This window comes from Lissotriton vulgaris, chromosome 2_1 (genome assembly GCF_964263255.1).
Source record: "Lissotriton vulgaris chromosome 2_1, aLisVul1.2, whole genome shotgun sequence".
Classification (NCBI taxonomy): Eukaryota; Metazoa; Chordata; class Amphibia; order Caudata; family Salamandridae; genus Lissotriton; species Lissotriton vulgaris.
The window spans coordinates 1457210372-1457230254 of record NC_141687.1 but is presented as its reverse complement, the minus strand read 5'-3'; the positions used below and the strand labels follow the sequence as shown (position 1 = coordinate 1457230254).

The following is a 19883-nucleotide window of genomic DNA, read 5'->3' as shown; positions in this document are numbered from 1 at the left end:
CTGCAAGGAGCGAAATTCTAATTCTTCCACCCTCCCCCAGTCTTATTGGAGGAGCATGCATTGTAGTCCTATCTCGGTGAGTATTCTGTGGTCAGAGAGGAGCAGTTAATTGCCTTTTGCACAGTGCCTGTCACCAGGAGGTTGTGGGATTTCTAGTCCTACTTGGGTGAGTATTTTGTGAATGGAGTGGAGCGGATAATAGCCTCTCTCACAGCGCCTGTCACCAGTAGGTTGTGTTATTTTGTTGTTGCTTGCGAGCTTCTCAATATGGACTTTAAAAGCTTTCTTAGTATTAGTATTAGTGTTCCTTTCTTGAGTGAGTATTGTGAAGTAGTGTGTCCTTTTGGGTCCCAAGAAGGGATAAGGTTGTATGTCCTGATTATTGGCAGAATTTGCAGGCCATTACAGGGGGAGATCCCAAGTGGAAGTTCCCCTACATGCAGGATTGCTTACAAAGATGGGAGTGCTACATTAAAGAGAAACCAGTATTGCTACCCTAAGCCAAAATGTGCTTGCCACTGCAGAAGGCCTCGTCAGGGACCATCTATGTGCCATGGGTCCAGATGGAAAAAGAAGGGCTTAGAACCAAACTGCCACCATTGTTGAATGGGGCAGGAAGTTGTATCTCATGTTTTGAGAAGAACACTTGGGGAATAAACCTAGTGACAGGAGATGTCAAAAGTCTGCTAAGCAGTCTCATCGGAGAACAAACTAACACGTGTTTGCCCGCTGACAAACACTGAACATGACCGGGTTTCATTCAGTTCGTACAGGCACCCAATATGGACTGCCCTGAGAGAAATATTTCCTGCCTGCCCAGATGTAGAAGGATTGGTGGCAGAAAGTATAAATCTGGGCCAGTCCCTAAAAAATCCCCATGCTCAAAACCAAAGCCGAAGGTAACCTGAATGCACTTTACTTTCAGTCGCAGGAAGGTCAGACACAAGCACCACTGTGCCACTGTAGCAGGGATCAGTTGGTTGGTCAAATATGTGGCAACAGACAGGGACATCAGCCCAACAAGGCCCACAGCAGGGAGGGGTAACTATCTCGGGAAGCAATACATTTACACAATTACGATACGAAACATCCACTTCACACACACTTCCAAACTAAATACTAGCAAGGAAACATTGGGAATTCAAGCCTTTACTTGCGTTTGGGAAACTCAGGGCTGCTGTACGATATGCTGTACATTTATTACAGCACACAGAGCACACACAGTGATCACGCGCTCCCCATGCTGGACATCTGGACACGTTACGCACTGGCCCTCATTGTGTTCACGCAAAGTCGAGACCCGCCTGCATTTGATATCAGGTGGGAGTAATTTATGACTCCATCACTAGGACCAAATTCCTCTTCCTAAAAAGAATCTAGAAATTGCTTTATGATGCTCCAAGAAATGTATATAATGGTGCTCAAGTTGTTTGTACTTTGAGACAGTCCTCAGACCGACTTCTAAACTGTGCTCCCCGCCGAAGTGTATAATTAAACCAACTGTTCCTGTTTTGCCAACAAGTTTATTGCAGAGTTTAGATACATTCTGAGGAAGGCAACCTTGTCCTCAATAGATATGCTTTTTGCTTAATTTGCGGTAAGCAAGCAGGCCATAGAGATTCTGAATTGAGTGTTAGCTCCACCAAAGGTGTTTCTCAGCAAGTTGATATTTTCTTTCTTCTCTCACTTCTTTAGAGATGCATTGTTTTGATTTATTATTATGTCTTTTTCGTTTTAGTGGAGCCAGTTAATTGGTACGCTCAACCATGGCTCACAGTTGAGAATAACATGGTGATCCAATGAGCAGTAACAGCAAGGAGATATGGGTTCTCGCTGTCCAGGACATTTGACACAAGGTGATGTTAGAAGAATTAATAGGATAAATGGGGTCTTGGACAGTTATAGTGAATTTGCAAGAGGGAGATAACGTTAATGTTGCAGAAGGAGCAGTGCGATAATTTTTAGGTTACCTGCCAAATAGCGCTGTTATCTAGTTGCAAAAGACATATTGTGGACTTACCAAGAACATACAGGGGGTTTCAGCCTGTCCACTGCTTACCATTGGTTGACTTTTCTGACACTCATTTGCCAGCTTCTTATTCTTTTCACAGCTTGCCAATTGTGTGTTTGTCCCTCCCATGGTGCATTGTCTCGATCATCTGTTGGGGTGTAATTGTAAATTACAAGTAAAAGCAGTTTTGCCGCTTTAAGCATTTCCTGGATTCACATGCTTAGTATTGTTCCGCCATCTAGTGGCTCGGTCTGGAATTGTTCGTAAGTCTTTTCTTTTGCTAGAAATGGTTTGTGGCTGTTTGGTGCTCCGACCTTCCTCCTGTGACATCAGATGTGCAGTGCACCCCAGAAGCCTCTGTGTTTGGTTGCCATCTTCATATTTTTTTTTCCATTTTGATAACCTCTGTATATGTAGGCGTCTTGATGATGTATGGTATTGCCCTATGTAATACTCAATTTCTGGGGAAATGGAGGGTAACATGTGAATACAGAAAACTCCTCAAGCTGAAGAACTACTCCTACTGGTAAATAACCATTTAGTTTTGCAGCATGAATCCTTTTCTGGATTTGCATGCTGTGCATTGATTTTGTAGCGGTATCTCTGGTTCCTCTTGGAGGTGGTGTTAAAATGAAATTGAGTTTGCGAACAGGTGCTTCAGCACTCTCTGTCCTACTTGTGACTATTTGTATAACTGGATTTCCACGCAATAATGCTTTTTGAAGGTGTGGACTAATGACCAGGTGGCTGCTGCTTTTTACCCAATACATGAGGTCTTTTTTGAGGGTCTATCTCCTTATGTTGCTTCCAGGGACAACCTCTCGCTTGGCATACGACTCTTCAGCTTGTGCTGCTTCAGTGCCCCTATTGTCCTCTTCCTCATTCAACAGTCTGAACTCTCTTAGGGATGGGCTCCCTTTCTTCTGCACCTGCAGGGTTGCATAGTGTACCTATCTCTGTTTGGCTCTAGTCCTCAGCATCTTCGGGAAGAACTCAGCGCATGTCTCACAGCCTTTGGCTTTATGGTCTCTTTATCTTTTCACCCTGACAGAAGTATTTTGTGGGGCACAGTCTCCCTCTCCGTCCTCGAAGATCTAACAAACCTTGGTCCTTCTTTTCTTCTGCATCTGCGGAGGCTTGTCTGATGCATCCACACCCAATGGTGGAAAAAAGAATCTGAAGATGGTAACCATCCACAGATGCCTACAGGGTTAAGGTATGGCATCACAGGCGGAATATATATATATATAGGGCACGCATATAGACAACGATATGCATATAGTTGTGCACAATCAAACACAGATCCCCAGTGGGCCACACACAGCAGCATGCTCACTAACATACGCACATAGACAGACACTGAGTTGGACGCACACCGCACACATAGTGACACACACACAAAGTAGTCCACACATATTAGCGTAATCACTAACACACACATGCAGACAGACCGAGTAAACCTAACTTACATACACAACCACACACAGTGCACAGCCACACACAGAGACAAGCACACACAGTGTCAAACACCCACTTGGAAACAGTGTGATATAAGCACAGTGGCGCATAAGCATACTCTGTTGCAAATTCAAAGAGACACAAAAATAAATGAGGCAATCAATCATATACACTTAGGCACAAGCACACACGTGATTTCAGATTGGGATATGGAAATCTCAGTATTCTGCATTTTGAGAGCCATTTGACACATACAACTGAATGCCTTTTTGCCCATACACACAAACAGTGGCAGCACAGTGGCTCCCTCCTGCCTCTGCCTTGATGTGCTCTTGTTTTGCTAAGTACCTTCTTGTCCTGTTCTGGATTGGTTTCTCTTCATACACTGGCAAGCATGACACTCTGCATAAAAGGCAGAACCTGGCATAAGGCTATTAACTCATCTTCATTAATTTCTCAGCTTTTATACATGGCCTACTGAAGTGGTGCTACTCTCCATACGTCCTCTTCTCTCTGCTTCCCTCAATGTAGTGAGTTCCTGGCATCTCACTTCTGTCTGGACAAGCTAGACCGCTGACCTACTTATATAAAACGTCCTTTGCTGAAGGACATGACACCTCTAAGAGTGGGAGTGGTTGCACTTGTTATTCTCTCTCCTCACTGCTTCACCCTGCCTGCTGAGGGAGCTCAGGCACATTACAGAGGGAACTGCACAGGTCCCAGACCTCCAGTTACCTAACAACTGAACTGCCAAGGGTCCGACAAGGCACAGATGCAACCTGCACCACTGGGCTTGGCATAAGCAGCTCCCTTAATCAGCTAGGCCAGAGGACCGCTCAGAAAGTCTTTAACCTGCCACATGCTGTGACTTTGTTCTCTTTTGGTAGGTGCTTATGCTATACCGGGCTCAGACAGCCTCAAACCATCCCCCCCCCCCAACCCCTACCTAAAAATGTAATTGGCACATACTTGAGACTTTAAACAAGCGTTCACTGGACCGTGCCAACCTGTTAGTGTTGTACTCGATCTACTGTTGCGAATGTGTATTTTAGAATCGAAAAAAAGTTGCCTTAATATAGTAGCCCAGTTGCTTGGAAACCGAAGGCCTGAAAGTAGCAAATTAAGAATGCTTACGCCCGACGTCCCCTCACCGCCCAGCCTTTCAAGTAGATGTGGTCGGCAAAATGCCATCCCAGATGGGCCAGCAGTGCCAATGATTATGCCAGTGATCGATGGTGTAAACAAAGTCATAATGTAAGTGGGACACTTACCAGGCATAATGTAAGTGGGACACTTACCAACTGTCAGGCCAGACTAAAACTACAGAATCCATGGTCTGTGGCAGGGGCGAACCCGGGAGGGTGGTAGGATTCCTGAGCCCCCAATCCCGCAGTGGCGCACCGGGGGCTTTTGTACTAATTGCAGTGTTTGATCTGGAAGTGCATGAGCGCAAATGTTATTTTTTCTTGCCTCTGTTCCCTGCTTGTTATCACTTTTCTTGCCTCTGTTCCCTGCTTGTGTTCGCTTTTCTTGCCTCTGTTCCCTGGTTGTGATCGCTTTTCTTACCTCTGTTCCATGTGGTGTTACTGGGCAGAGATGGGCGTGTGGCTGACCTGGACAGAGGGAAGCAACGGGTGAGCTCTGGGAGTTGGTGGGGGCCTCGAATAACCCATTTGTAAATAAGGAGAGTCCCCGGGGTGAGGGTGTGTGTGTGTCTCTGTGGCTCTGTGTGTGGATCTGTGTGTGGCTCTGTGTGTGGCTCTGTGGGTGGCTCTGTGTGTGGGTGGCTCTGTGTGGGTGGCTCTATCTGTGTGTGTGTGACTCTCTCTGTGTCTGTGTGTGGCTCTGTATGTGTGTGGCTCTGTCTATGTGTGTGTGTGTTGGGCTCTGTCTGTGTGTTGGGCTCTGTCTGTGTGTGTTGGGCTCTGTCTGTGTGTGTTGGGCTCTGTCTGTGTGTGTTGGGCTCTGTCTGTGTGTGTTGGGCTCTGTGTGTGTGGCTCTGTGTGGGTAGCTTTTTTGTTGGTGGGTCTGTGTGAGGGTGGCTCTGTGTGTGTATAGGTGGGTCTGTGTGAGGGTGGCTCTGTGTGTGTAGGTGGCTCTGTGTGAGTGGCTGTGTGTGTGTGGGTGGCTCTATGTAAATGACTGTGTGGGTGGCTCTGTGTGTTTGAGTGGGTGGCTCTGTGTGTGGGTGCAAATGCAAGAGGTCTCGCATTTGCGAGAGAATAAGCTATTGGCATTGTAAATGACAATGCCATTTATTTAAATGTTTTAAAAACAAAAACATAAATAAAAATCAGGCCCGGACAGTTCCGTAGCGGGCACCGGGCAATCCCCGGTGCGCCGCAAGGTTGGGGCCGGTTTTGAGCCCCTGGGGTCCGTTTTTCTTACAGGGCCGTTTTTGCAGCATAGCTGCAAAATCGTCCCTGCAACAAAATCGGCCAAAAACCGGCCCCGAGTGGGGAGGGGGGGCAGCCGAACACTTGGCCAGGGCCGGTTTTGGTTCCCAGTCCGACCCTGATAAAAATAATGCCATCAGCAATGCCAATAGCTCTAACTTTAACAATGCCGAGACCATTGCATTGTAAATGCTTGTTTTTTTTAGACATCGCCCTCATGTACTTCTCTTACCAGCACTTCTAGTTGCACTCTGTCGTCTTTGTACTTCTCCCCATCCCATTCCATTTTGTGCTCACATTTGTGTGCTTATCCCGTGCTTTCTCACTCATGTGCTTGTACCCGGACCGCTCCACATTGCTCTCCCCCAAATTGTTTCTCCTCCATTCCTAGCCCTCTGTGCTGCTTTCCCCAACGATGCAATGCCCTCCTCTCTCACCTGTTGCTTCTTTTCCCCACCCTCAACTTTCCCTATTGCCTACTTGCCCATTTACTTTTTCCCGTCCACTCCATGTTGCTCTCTCGCCCTTTATTTCGCTCCCCCCAAATGCCCTCTATGTTGTTTCCATCACCTCAGGTTGCTACTGCTCTGTGTTGATTATGTCCCCATTACTTGTCCCACTAATTTAAAACAAAATATGTTTTCTTTTTAGTTACCAACCCAACTCAGATGGGTAACTAAAACGAAAACGAATTGCCCATGTAGTTTTGTAGGCACATTCATGTGTGGTGTGTACACCTACAAAATGATGTGTCTGCTGCATCATTGGGTCTTTCATTTTATTTTTAAGCCAGAATGTTGTACAGCATGGCTAAAAACAATAGGGAATTCAATAGGTCATATAGGTGAGCGCTAATGGCTTTTCAGTGTTTGTAGGAGCTGGAACTCTTAGGGGTGATACATCTCGCTAAAAGTTAGAGCGCTCAGCTGATGACAGGGGAGAGGGGAGAGGTGAGGGCGAAGGGACCAGAAGGGGAGCAAGGGAGAACACAACGGAGTCTTCAGTTTGAGTGACCTTTGTTGGAGATGAAACTGCTCACTATGGGAGAGACAGTTCTCAGTTTAAGTAAGGAATCTTCCGTTTGGATGAGTGTGTTGGGGAAATGAAAAGCTGTACGCTATGGATGACATATTTTTAGAATTAGCCATTTAAGTACAGTTCAGGGAGGAGAGACTGGTCTGAAACAATTTGGAAGGGTTCCAGGAAGAGAGGTATGATTGAGAAGCTCAGCAACATGGAGAAGGAGGGGAGGAGCGGGTAATATTGACACAGCCTTTCATAGTTAAAAGAGAGATTTGAATTGGCCATCAAAGTGGGCGAAAGCATCATCCAAAGCTTGTATCATAATCTTGCCATTATTGAGGGTGAAGATCAATAGCTTTCCTTCAATGAGCACTGCTGGAGAAGTCATTAGGTTATTTCTGTAGGGATACATCTTTGTATTAGCTTTGGTCAGATTGTTCAAGAAGATTATCTACCTGGCTATCATGTCTTGAGTGAATATAAGATCAATTTTCAGGGAATTGTTTTCTAATTACCTTATGTTTAAAGGTTTTTAGCAGCAGTTCTGGTCAGGTTAGGCGGGAAACATATTTTGTGTAAGTTAGGACCACTTTTGCAGGCTCTCTTATGGAAAGAGGGCCTGTAGGAGAGTAACATTAACCCTTGTGTTACTAAATTAGCCATGTTTAAATGGAGAGGCCCTTTAACAGTCTTTTCTATCTCTTGGCCTGAAAGATACATTACTGCAAATGAAACACAGAAGGTCTTGTTCTTAGTACATGAATTAAGGTTAAATTCCAGATGCCTCAGTAATACACTGCAAGCCACAGGCACTATGATCATATTTGAGGCTCCCAATCTATTGATTATACTTACAGTCCAAGTGACCTGGATGGCTGAAGAATTGAGAAGGACAGGAGTACGAAGTTGCACCATGACTTCACCAAGCTCGCTTTGCACTTGTCGAAGGTCGACACCCTGCCTGGTGGGGCTGATATCTGGAAAATATCCAGAAAACAGAGGATATTATTTTCCAGAGGACACAACAGAAAGAATGTTATAACAATCATTGCAGCACTTTGAGATGATATTCAGAGACACCTCTAAAGTGAAGATTACGCTGACGCTTGTGGTTATCATGCTCAGAGGAACAGCATTGAGTCATCAGATGAAGATTTTAGGAATGGTTTCCATTAGGCTTCCATATGGAGCTCATAAAAAATGGCAAACCTTACAGAAAAATCAAGATGCAAAAAGGAACAGGAAAAAATATTCCTCATTGCACATAATCCATAGAATAGTACCTCTTATGCCCCCCTCCCCATCATTCCTCTGTATCTTCCTCTTTTTAAAAAAAAAAGTAACACCTTTTGGGAACATTACAAACACACACATGTATCATAAATTCCCATCATTATTACTTAGCCCTGTCTTCATCCACCCCATCTCAATATTTCACCCCTACAGCCCTATATTAACACACATTGCTATTCCCTGCTATCATCTCAAATACCTCTTCTGGTTTCTTGTTGCATACACACCACACACAGTGTGTAGGAACTTGTCAGTGTTATGAGATATGTTTAAGTTATATTTGGGTAATATATTTGGAACAACATTTTCACTGCCGATCTTTTTAGAACGGAAAGCCAACGCTATCTTCAGAAAGCAACATTCATATCACATATTCCTCATTATAAGAGAGACAAACAAGGTTTTTCACATCTGCTTACAGATATTTATGTTGGTGGTTGTAGTCTACCATTGATGTCGGGGTCAAATATTGTCTTAAGTACCAGAATTACTTCTAATATGCTCGTCTGTCCAAATGCACCCCATAATCTTTCAGTATAATTAAGGTTGTATTTATGATATTGTATTAAAATTCCAATTACTCTGATACCCTTTTAGGTGAGATCAAAAATGATGCTGTAAAAACTAGAACAGAGTGTTTTTGAACTGAGAAAAAATGTGCACACCACTCACTCCCTTGTCAGGCATTTTCAAGTAGCAGGTTGGATTAGTTTTTTATTGGCAACTTTCACATCGTATAATTCCAGTGTGCTATCATAGAATAATTGTTCTTGACTCTGAATGAACAGAATAGAATATTAATACAAACAATGTTAGGATTATCTTTGGGATCTATAAACAGTAGATTGTGCATATGCATCTATTTATTTATGCAGTTTTATATCGAACGCACGTGGCCCAAGGGAAACTAAGCACTTTACAAAGAAATAAAAATGATCTACAGATATATGTCAGTTTGTTCATCCAGCAACAAGGTAAAATAATAACAATGCAGCCAATATACATAGGAAATAGTTTTCCCACAAAATAGCGTTAGAAGTAGTACCAATAAACATAAGTAGAGTGACACATAGACCTTGGTAATAGTTGGAAGAATCAGCAGAGAGGAATAAGGAAGGAACTCAAAGGGAGTGGAACACTTACCAGCAGATAACTTTTAAAGGGTTGGGTGGGAAAGTATGGTGGAGAGGTGTCTATGGAGGTCAATCTGTGGTCAAGTGTTAGATGAAGGTTAGATAAAAGACGGGTAGATCTTTTAGACGGGTGGTTCTCAGGCACAACCAATATGTTTTTGCAACAGGGGCTTATAAGTTCATTTTTAAAAGTTGACAGAACATTATAAGACGTGGAGAAGTGTGGCTCACTGGTTAGAGCAGGCAGACCCTGAAGCAGAGGTCAGACCCGGGACCAGGGTTTGATTCCCGACGCGGCAGGGACTTGAGCTCAAATGTCCATGGACTCGATAATTCTCGCTTCGGTGCCTGACCTAATCATGGGTTCACACTCTGCAACTCTGGGCATTAAGCTTGCTTAATCTCCACAACGGCCCCCGCGGCGGGATGCCTGGCTTTCACCTTGGGGATGCCCTGTAGGGGCTATCTCACAGGGAAAAGCCAGGATGGGTTCCCAAGGCAAGCGCAGAGATACCCCTTCGGGGGTCGATTCTGGCGCTATATAAGAAACATAATAATAATAATAATATAATAAAAAAGTGAATTTAAAATTCTGGTGGCTACCTGAGAAAGGTCACTTAATGCAGGCCTCTTTTTTGAAAGTAGGTGATTAAAGGAAATGGGAGCCCTCACTGACCAATAGCTATGTTCAATTTCCTAGTTAAATAGCTCAGAGTAGATGTGGTGAATGGTCTGTGATTAATGCTAGCTGCCTTGCTTCAATGAGAAGCCACAATAGTGTTCTAGGGAAGGTCAAATTTCTTGTATCCAGAAACAAAGTGAGCCAGAGGCAGCATGAAGCCATTTGGCTGACTGAGGAGGGTGTGGTTGGCTTTTGGTAGGCCAATGAAAGGTGAGTTCCCATGATCCAAACTAGTTCATATTCTCGAATAAATTACCTGACTTCTCAAAGCAGTCCAAAGTTGATAGCATTGGTGGCTCTTTTGGCCGTAGCCAAAATCTCAATGTATATGTTAAGTCTATGAAACCTAGAGACTTGGCATTGCCCCAATAGTTAAAATACAACCCGGGAGAGTACAAGAATCAATGCATGAGGACAGACAGGTCTGAAATTTTCAAGTAGATTAAGAGGAACTTTGTTTTAGAAGGCTTGCCTTTAAGGTGATGATTAGAGATTCATGTTGGACTTACTCAAGAGTGTTGGAGAGCAGATAAATGTTTCTAGGGGACAAGATTTTAAGGTAGATTTGGGTGTCAGCAGAAAGCAGATTGAACGATGTTGGTGAAAAAATGTAGCCTTGAGGAACCCCTAGTTCCAGAGTGACCTTGCTTGATAGCCAGTTCCCAATTTCAATCGCATGGGTTCACTTTGACAAATTGTAAGAGAATCGTTTTGACACATCTCCTTCTATACCCTTTGCTCTTTCATGATCCTAATTAAAGAGATACGATGGACAGTGTTGAAAGTAGCTGGTAACGAGAAATGCACAAGTAGGCAGGAGTTTTCCCGAGTCAACAAAGCAGAATGCCTCATCACCAACCTGTAAAAGAGTAGTCTCAGTGCAACAGCCCTGTCAGAAGCCCCACTGAAGAATATCTAGGAGATTGACTGAATGTGGTAAGAAAGTTTGGAGGCGACATAGTTTTCGATCACCTGCCCTATGAAAGTAAACCCTGACACAAGGAGGAAATTACTGAACGTTGTTACTGACTGCTGAGGGCTTCTTTAGAAGGGATGAGACTTGTCCAGTTTTGATAACATTAGGAAGCACACCTTGCACAAGCAACAAGTTCCAAAGCATTGTCCAGGAGGGAAGCATATCTTTAGCCATTTCCTTGCAGATGTTGAAGGGTACTGCATTTGTGAAGGACTCAAAGTGATTTACTTTGGCAATAATTTTGAGTAGCTCACATCCAATGATTTTGCTGATTTGAAACCAGTTGTCTGAGCTTTGAGGTTTAGTTTTCACTTGATTGCCAGGTTTTGTGTAGGAAGAAGGGAGAATTCAATGGACTTTATGAAGAACTGAACAAAATCCTCAAATTTAGATTTGGAACTTTGACTGAGTCACCGAATGAAGGGGTTTTAGACTGTTGCATTACTTCAAACAAATGGTTTCAGAAATTCTTAGAGGTATCTAAAAGAGATTTAATGTGAAACGACTTTGCCTTGAAAATATGATATTTTTGTCGCTTCATCTAGCAGCCCACAATTAAGTCAATATACATTGAGAGAGAGATTGTTGGGATAAACTCTAAGTCTTCTCAGAAAATCTATTTCCACAAATAAGACTTCAAAAAACCATGGGGGGAAGGCTCCTCTCTTTTCTTATTGTTCACAGGGGAGGAGCGGTTCGTCATTCAGGTCTGTAATGCAATGGTGCCAGTGGTTTGGGGTAAGACTGATGCTATATGCCGCATTCATGTTCCAGAGGGAGATTTATTCTAGTCCTACATGCTAGTGCACTAATGTTGATGTTCTTGGTGTCCCAAGCAACATGGTTTCTTTCCTCTGTTGTCCAAAAGATTCACAGTGAGGAAATGACAATATAAATAGAATCTGGAGATGACCCGATGAGTCGACAAGGAAAGATTATCAGTGTTTAGCCTTTGCAACTATTAGGTCATGTATGGGGCCTTTTGAGTGGAGAGGTTGTTGGCAGTGTTGGAGGAGGTCATTTTTATGAAGCAACATTAAGAACAAATTAACAGCTAGGATGTTAGCACTATCCCAGTACAGACTGAAATGAACTAGGACGATGGTTTACTAAGAAGTTATCAGTTGGTTCATCATCCATTCTAAGCATTCATCTTTAAAGGTGTTATCGTCATATGATTGGTAATAGATAATGTTTAGTCTAACTGTTGAGGAGTTAAGAGTGTACATTTCCAGAGAGAGGCATTGGAAAGGGGGATTGGAGCTCCGGATCAAAGAAATAAGTAGTGGCAGGAGGTGCAGTCTATGCTTGCTGGGAGCTGACATGTCATGGATTGCTCAGGGGAGACAGCTAATTGGGTCACAGCACCAGAGGTGCAGGACTGTATACTCCCCCATCGATCTTGAGTGTGAAAAGGTGTTCCTTCGTGGCCCAGGAGGTGCCTGGACAAAGAAGAGCTTCTGCTGCACTAATAGCAGTGATGTATGCGGTAGTCTGCTGTCAGGAGACATTGGGGATCAGGCATGGACCGCCCAGTGGACTGAGGACCCTGAGCGGTTGAGCTGGAGCCTACACACCTGGGACACGACCCCCCTGAGAAGAAGGTAGCTGTCGGGCCACGGCTCAATTCGGAGCCCTGGTGGGGCGCGGAGGATGTTTGCTGAGGCCCACGGATAAAAGGGCCCATGTTGGTCCCAGTCACAGCCTGAACAGCAAGTCGAGTGTGGTGCCCAGCTGCGAGGGAGAAACCTATCACTATGAGCAAAGACAAGGGAACACGGTCCATGCCACAACGGAAGAATGACCAACACACAGCCCCACAGACCGGTAGTGGTCAGTAACTGGGCTGGAACCATGAGGAACACAGATATTGGCAGCCATTGAGGAGTCCGGCCTGGCAGTTCAGATGAAAATGGACGAAATTGCAATCAAAGTGAACCTGTTGAGAGCGGATTTGCGCAAGGTGGCGGAACGATCAACGGAAACCAGGTGACTGAGCTCAGGTAAGAAGTCTCCCAGTTAAAGCGGACAGTGCATTCACCTAAAGCCTTTTCAAACAAGCTGGAAGCCAGAATGGAGGACGTTGAGGGGTGAGTGCGCAAATGCAATCTCCAATTTGTCGGATTCCCGGAGGGTACGAAGAAGGAAGGAACTGAAGTCTATCTGGAGAAATGGCTGAAGTCTATGCTCCCCTCTGCACAACTCTCTAACTTCTTCTTCCGCCAACTTGGGATCCCCCGGACAATAATTGCAAATCTTTGAACTACAGATACCGGGACTCCAATGTATGTTGGGGTACCCTGCCAAGTTGAAGGTGATGCACAACGGCTGGACCTTCTTCACGAAGCCAGAGGAAATATGGGGAATAGCTGGAGATTCGGAATGGGGACCAGATTCAGGATACACCCATGGAGTGGAGATGAGGCAAATCATTGAAACTCGCAACAACAGGACTGCAACCAGGGAAATGTAGAAGGTGTTGGAGGAGGACATGGTCCGTTGGAGGGGAATAGTCATGGCGGTTGGCAATACCTCCTTGGAATCTCAACAGCAGGAAAGAGCGGTGACAGGGCACTGCTAGAGATGGTTACATTGATGGCTTCCGAAGCAGGAGGAGGGGGGTGGATCACCACTGAATGCAGTAAAGGGATGATGGGAGAGCGGTGCTTAAACTGGGCATGGCTTCAATGTGACTTTTGAGTTATTCTCAGCTTCAACATGCAACTGAGTAGAATCAAATGCGAGACCATTCTTTACTTGTGTGCTGCTGACTGATCTCTCATTTGAAATACAAATAATCAAGAGGGAGGGATCACTTGTCCTGCGTGAACCAGGGTATGCAGGAGATCGAACAACGGTGTCTCCAAATTAAACCCTCATGCGCGTGTAGGGTAGCGTGGTAAGCGGTATATTTTGATTCTCCGCTTTTCTGACACGTGTGTGCATAATCATCGGGTTTTCGGTATGCAGCCTCCACCAGGAGGATCTTACCCTCGGTAAAAACAGTAGTGACCCAGTGATGTGGAGGGAGTGTAGGACGATAAAAATCCCCCGGAGACCCAGTAGTCGGAATTTTATTAAGTCTGGGTTCGGGTGGATCCCATTAGGGGAATGCTCCAGTAGTGTGCGCTCTATTGAAAAAGTTAAGTTTTCAGGGCGCACTAGCATTCAAAATAATTTAAAATGATCTCTCATTTGGTAATGTATGTTATTGGGATGGGCACAAGGGGCGGCCATAAGAGAGAGGGCACGTCTCTGGTGGCCTGTGATAGCAACCTCCCCTTTTTTGCGTTTGATTAGTCTATCACGGTTTTCTGTTTTTGTTACTGTTGGCCCATTGGTCAGTTTCTTATATTAAGTACCTGTAGCATGCACACACTTGGAGCTAGGCAGGGGGAGACCCTGGGACACACAGGAGGGGGATAGTGACTGGGGGAGGAATTATAGCTCTTAGCAGTCTGATTCCTAAGCATTCTTTCTTGCATAAGGTAACATCCGAGGACAGATCTTGCTAGCCCGCTACACTTGAGCGACACAAAAGTATGGGTAGGGGGGAGTTAGTAAGAATGAATGGCCGGCCACAAATTGAGGGGTGTTTACACTGGGTGGGGGGTACAAGTCATTACACAGTGTTTTTTGGTGTGAGTTTTAGCGGCACACATTGAGGAAAAGTGGGGGTTAGGTGGAATGGGTAGGAGACAGGGAGGGAGCATGCAGAGGTGATGTATAATGATTGGTACAATAAAACTGCTGTCTTGGAATGTAAGGGGGCTCACCTCCTATGTTAAGCAATATCGGACACATACATACCTTAGGCGCTTGAGGGTTGGCATCGCCTTCCTTCTGAAGATGGACCTCATGGAGGCGGAAGCCCAAAAGCTTGGTAAAAAATGGCAAATGCAATTTGTCTTTGCCACTTATTCGTCATATGCTAGGGGAGTGTCCATCTGGGTGGCGGCGTGGGACCCTTCTAGATGAAAGAACAAACTGCAGATGTTGCGGGGCATTACATAATGCTACATGGCACCATAGATGGCCATGAGCTGTGTTTGCTGAATTTGTAATGTAAACAAATTGGCTGATAGTCAACATAAATCAGGGAAGAAAAGTAAAAAAGACACCAAACCAATAATTAAAAAAGTATGAAATTTCATTTTATTAATCCACCAAAAATCCATGTTTAAAAACAGTTAATAAAATACAGAAATAATACACAGTAAATTTGTTAAAAACAACTAACTAATGCAGTATTCAATATATCACATACAAAAAAATTTTTTGTAACATAACATCTATTTTGTGGCAAACAGGTAGTATTGTTCGACGCGCGTTTCGGCGTTGTTTAGAATGCCATCTTCAGGAACCACAATGTTATCAACAAAATAGGAAGTAGTGAATGCAGTGGATATAGCCCATATCGATCAAAGTCTTGAAGAAACAGTATAAGTTTCAGGACGGTCAGAAAATGACTTTTGTGATGTGGATGGCTTCTTATATAACTAGCCTGGATAGATGATGTGTCTATCTAGCATGTAATGCCTCCATTTTCAGTTTCGGAAAAAACTGCTAACTGTATTTTCGTAGCGTGAATAATAAGGCCGGTAAATTAGGTGTTCGTAAATAAAATGGTATATCCGTCAGGCGAGATTTAAAATGCAGGTTTCCTTCAGGGCGGTTCGCAATTCTCTCACTGAAAGACGAATGCCGCTTTCGGTATGTCAGAGGTGCCGTTAGCACTCAGAACAGGAAGGGTAATTCCTGTTCTCTCTTAACGGTATTGATATATCCGTTAACTGCAACCTGCGGGACCCGCGCTGGAACAGACTGCTGGCGTCCCGCAGCCGTTGTGTAAAATTTTACACTTCCTATTCCGAGTGCTAACGAGTGCTACGAAAATACAGTTAGCAGTTTTTTCCGAAACTGAAAATGGAGGCATTACATGCTAGATAGACACATCATCTATCCAGGCTAGTTATATAAGAAGCCATCCACATCACAAAAGTCATTTTCTGACCATCCTGAAACTTATACTGTTTCTTCAAGACTTTGATCGATATGGGCTATATCCACTGCATTCACTACTTCCTATTTTGTTGATAACATTGTGGTTCCTGAAGAAGGCGTTCTAAACAACGCCGAAACGCGCGTCGAACAATACTACCTGTTTGCCACAAAATAGATGTTATGTTACAAAAAAAATTTTTGTATGTGATATATTGAATACTGCATTAGTTAGTTGTTTTTAACAAATTTACTGTGTATTATTTCTGTATTTTATTAACTGTTTTTAAACATGGATTTTTGGTGGATTAATTAAATGAAATTTCATACTTTTTTAATTATTGGTTTGGTGTCTTTTTTACTTTTCTTCCCTGATTTATGTTGACTATCAGCCAATTTGTTTACATTGTTTATTTCCCTGTACTGTGAATTAAGTTTCTGAACAGGGGGTCCTTGTTATTTACTTTGCTGAATTTGTATGCACCAAATGTAGTCGATGGTGATTTTTCTGGTGTATTGAAGGATGCTCTACTGCCTTATGCTGGTTCCCGGGTCATTTGGGCTGGGAATTTCAGTTGTGTGTTACATGGCTTATCAGACAGGCATCCACCATGACAGGGTATGAAGCCTCACATGGTGGCTGGGCTGTGAGAGGTTCTGCAGTGACTGTAGTTTGTAGATGTGTGGGGGGAGATTCACCTCTCTGTGGAAGAATAAATTCCTGTTACTCACCGGCTCATGGCACTTACAGCAGACTAGATAGATTCCTGGTTGCAGGGCAGGTAATGTTGGACATCAGGAAGGTATTGAATGAGGTGCAGTTCCTCCAGGGTCATAGCCACGGGGGACATTTGAATGCCAAGCCAGCCCATAAGAATCTTTGACGTCCCCCAAACGACCAAGGCACCTGACACAGTATAAGCCTAAAGTGGCGGTCTAAATTATGAGCAATATTAACTTAATTATGCAACAAGAAAGCAAATTACTCCATTTAACGAAGCACATTTTTTAATAGTATCACTTCATTATTTTGTAATTTTTGCACATGGTAGCATTATCTGGGCAAAGGTTTCACTTTATTAGTACCAACTCCATATCCAAATGCCGCTCACAGTAAGTAACTGAAAGATGACAAATCATCTTTTGCGAAGAACCTTCCACTGCACGGCAGCACGCGCTGCATTTTTTGTAACTTTTGATCTGTTTGATCTGGAAACAAAATTAATTATTTAGTGAAAATCTGCAGATTATACAGCGGATGAGGGTTTATGTAGCAAAGTAGGTAAATTCATAATTACGGGGTAAAGACTGCAGCCCAGAATCTTATAATTTTGAAGCCTCAGAATCGCATAATTGCAGTGGCCTTGTCCACAGGGAGTGCAAAACAAATACTGTAGAATGTCAAATTGTTTCTAATTCACAAAATAATGTAAATACCCAAAAATTAACTGTATAAATATTTTGACATATACCAGCAGTTACAAAAGCACAAATGAAGCACATTTTTTTTGTAATTCAGAAGTAATGGAAACAAAGATTTTAATAGGATCAAAGTGAACAAGTGATAACATTTGTATTGTATTGCACATTTGTATAGCACTTACTACCCATATGTGTGACACTGAAGCGCTTACTAACATGGGCAGCAAGCTACCAGAAAGGGTGGTATGTTGTTAGAAGGGTGTTGTCTTTGTTTTGTGATCCAACGTGGGAAGTGTTTCCATGTCGTGTGTGATGACCGCAGAGGTCCGGTTATCATGTTATGAGACGCAGAGCGTACCAGTGTGGTGGATGATGAGGTGTGAGAAAGACGCATAATATATGATTTTTCAGTACACTGGTAGATTTCAACAACTCTGTAGGTCCCATTTCGATATGTCTTACGGTTATAGTCTGAATAGCTGGTCACCGCACTGGGTGTCCAATGAGAAGTTTGGGGGAAGATTTGCCTACATTTCACTCAGCGAACCAGCTTGCTGCACTGCATGAAAGCCAGATAGCAGAAATGTGACATTTTTACAAAGATAGGGCACATTTCTGCTGTCTCCTAACATTGTTGCACTGTACACCGTCTAGTGCAAATGCAGGCACCCTTGCGACATGGGTCAAGGGTGCCTGCAGTGGGGCAAGGGTGCCTGCATTACAGACAAGATTGTGTTTGTGCAGGAAAAGACAACTTCTTGCACATACACAATTCATAGAGGCATATTCAGTCTACAGAGGCACAATGCAGCACACATAGAATGAGAAGGTAACAAGTAGAAATAAATACATTTCTACTTGTTACGTCTCACTGGGGAAGGCATACGTTTTTGACACATTCCAAAATTACCAGCTTTAGTAAATCTGGAAATGCACCAATTTCCATAGGTGGATGTATAAGAACGCCCAACATGCACTGCCTTGCATTGCTTTGTATTTACTGAGCTACATATTGCCACGCAATGTGGCTTAGCATTGCTTCATAAATACCAAAAACTATTTTGCGTCGGGCTGCACCACAAAACTGAAGCATGCCTGCTGCAAAATCTTAGTCGATCTGCCCCCTAGTGTGTAGTTCTGGGCAAGGCCTGGCATTGTTGGCTGGAGAGAGAAGTGGAGAGAAATGCCTGGTTATATATTGTTACCATTATCTCATATCTGAAAGTCAGTGTAAGATGTAAAGAAGAGGCCATAGTGTATAGATATGTGGGACCTGCAGTCATGGACTACTTTAAAGTCCTTCAGGAATCACAGTGTGTGACAGATCTCTTCAGCCATTCCATGGCTGTTCATTTAGTGATGGCTGATTTATTGACTGCACAGTACTGGTGATAGACAACCCTCATAGCATATATGTCTTATGTGAAAAGAGGTGTAAGTTACAGTTGGCTGTCCACCACTTAGTTTTATGATATTGGTATCAGTGTGGGCCATAAATGTTATGTATGAACTTACATAACTATATAATACGGTCAGCATTCCTTAACGTACCAGTCTTCTGAAAGTAGTTTGCTGGTTGGGTTGTTCACAATCTGTGGATCGTAAGGTGAAGATTGAGTATGTGGGTGCAACAATCTTTTCAGGTTCTGTTGCAGGGATGTGTGATGTGTAGTTGTCTTGGAAATAGCCATCTGAAGTGTATAGGGTCCTCGATGCTTCAAATGATGGCTGGTAGGGTGTTCCAGAGTTTGGCAGCTTGTACTGAGAAAGCAGTGCCTCCAACAAATTTCTTATGGCAAGGTGGTATAATAAGTGGTGCAAGCCTGGAGTGCAGTGTCTTGATTTGTTTGCATTGCTTGAATTTTGCTTGGAAGTAAAACTGCCCTTTTCCTTCAAAGCTCTGTGAACGATGCCTGGAACATTGTTTTTCTTGCTATAAATAGCCAGTAGAGTTATTGCAAGACTGCAGTTGTCTTTTCTCTTGGGTGAAGGCAGAGGAGAAATATTGCAGCAGCATGTTGGATAAGTTGTATTTTGCATATTATGAATACGGGTATGTCAAGCTATTGGCTGTTTATAAGAAAACAAGGGGGACCCAATAGGTAACTAAGGACCAAGGGTGTATGCTATTTCAAGAGACAAAGGTCCTGAGCACATTGAGAAAATGTAAATAAATGTAATATAGAACACAATGGTAACTATATAGTTCTCCTGTCCAGCCGGACCAGGGATTTATTTCGATAGAGGAATAAAGTTGAATACAAAAGCAACATTTACTGAAAGTAGGGGACACTCCTGTACCGTACTTGTGAAGAAGACAGAGTAGTAGAGAGAATTCAAAGGTTGAATTCAGAGGTTAGAGTTTACAGGCAAAGAAACAGAGCAACCTGGACACTTTTTAAATCAGTGTAGGCAGTGTTCTCCAGTGTAGACCATACTAAGTGGACATACATGTAACTATTATGTATCATTGTGTATGGTCTACACT

The 19883-nt window shown here is 43.5% G+C and overlaps 1 protein-coding gene across 1 annotated transcript in view; it reads right to left on the bottom strand.

Moving 5' to 3' along the window:
• Window positions 1–19883, bottom strand: part of LOC147732751 (roundabout homolog 2-like) — a 1033034-nt gene that overhangs the window by 334745 nt on the left and 678406 nt on the right. Inside the window, exon 13 of the mRNA XM_086957318.1 lies at window positions 7744–7865. Within this exon, the coding sequence (XP_086813444.1) occupies window positions 7744–7865 (122 nt within the window). The remainder of the gene's footprint in view (window positions 1–7743; window positions 7866–19883) is intronic.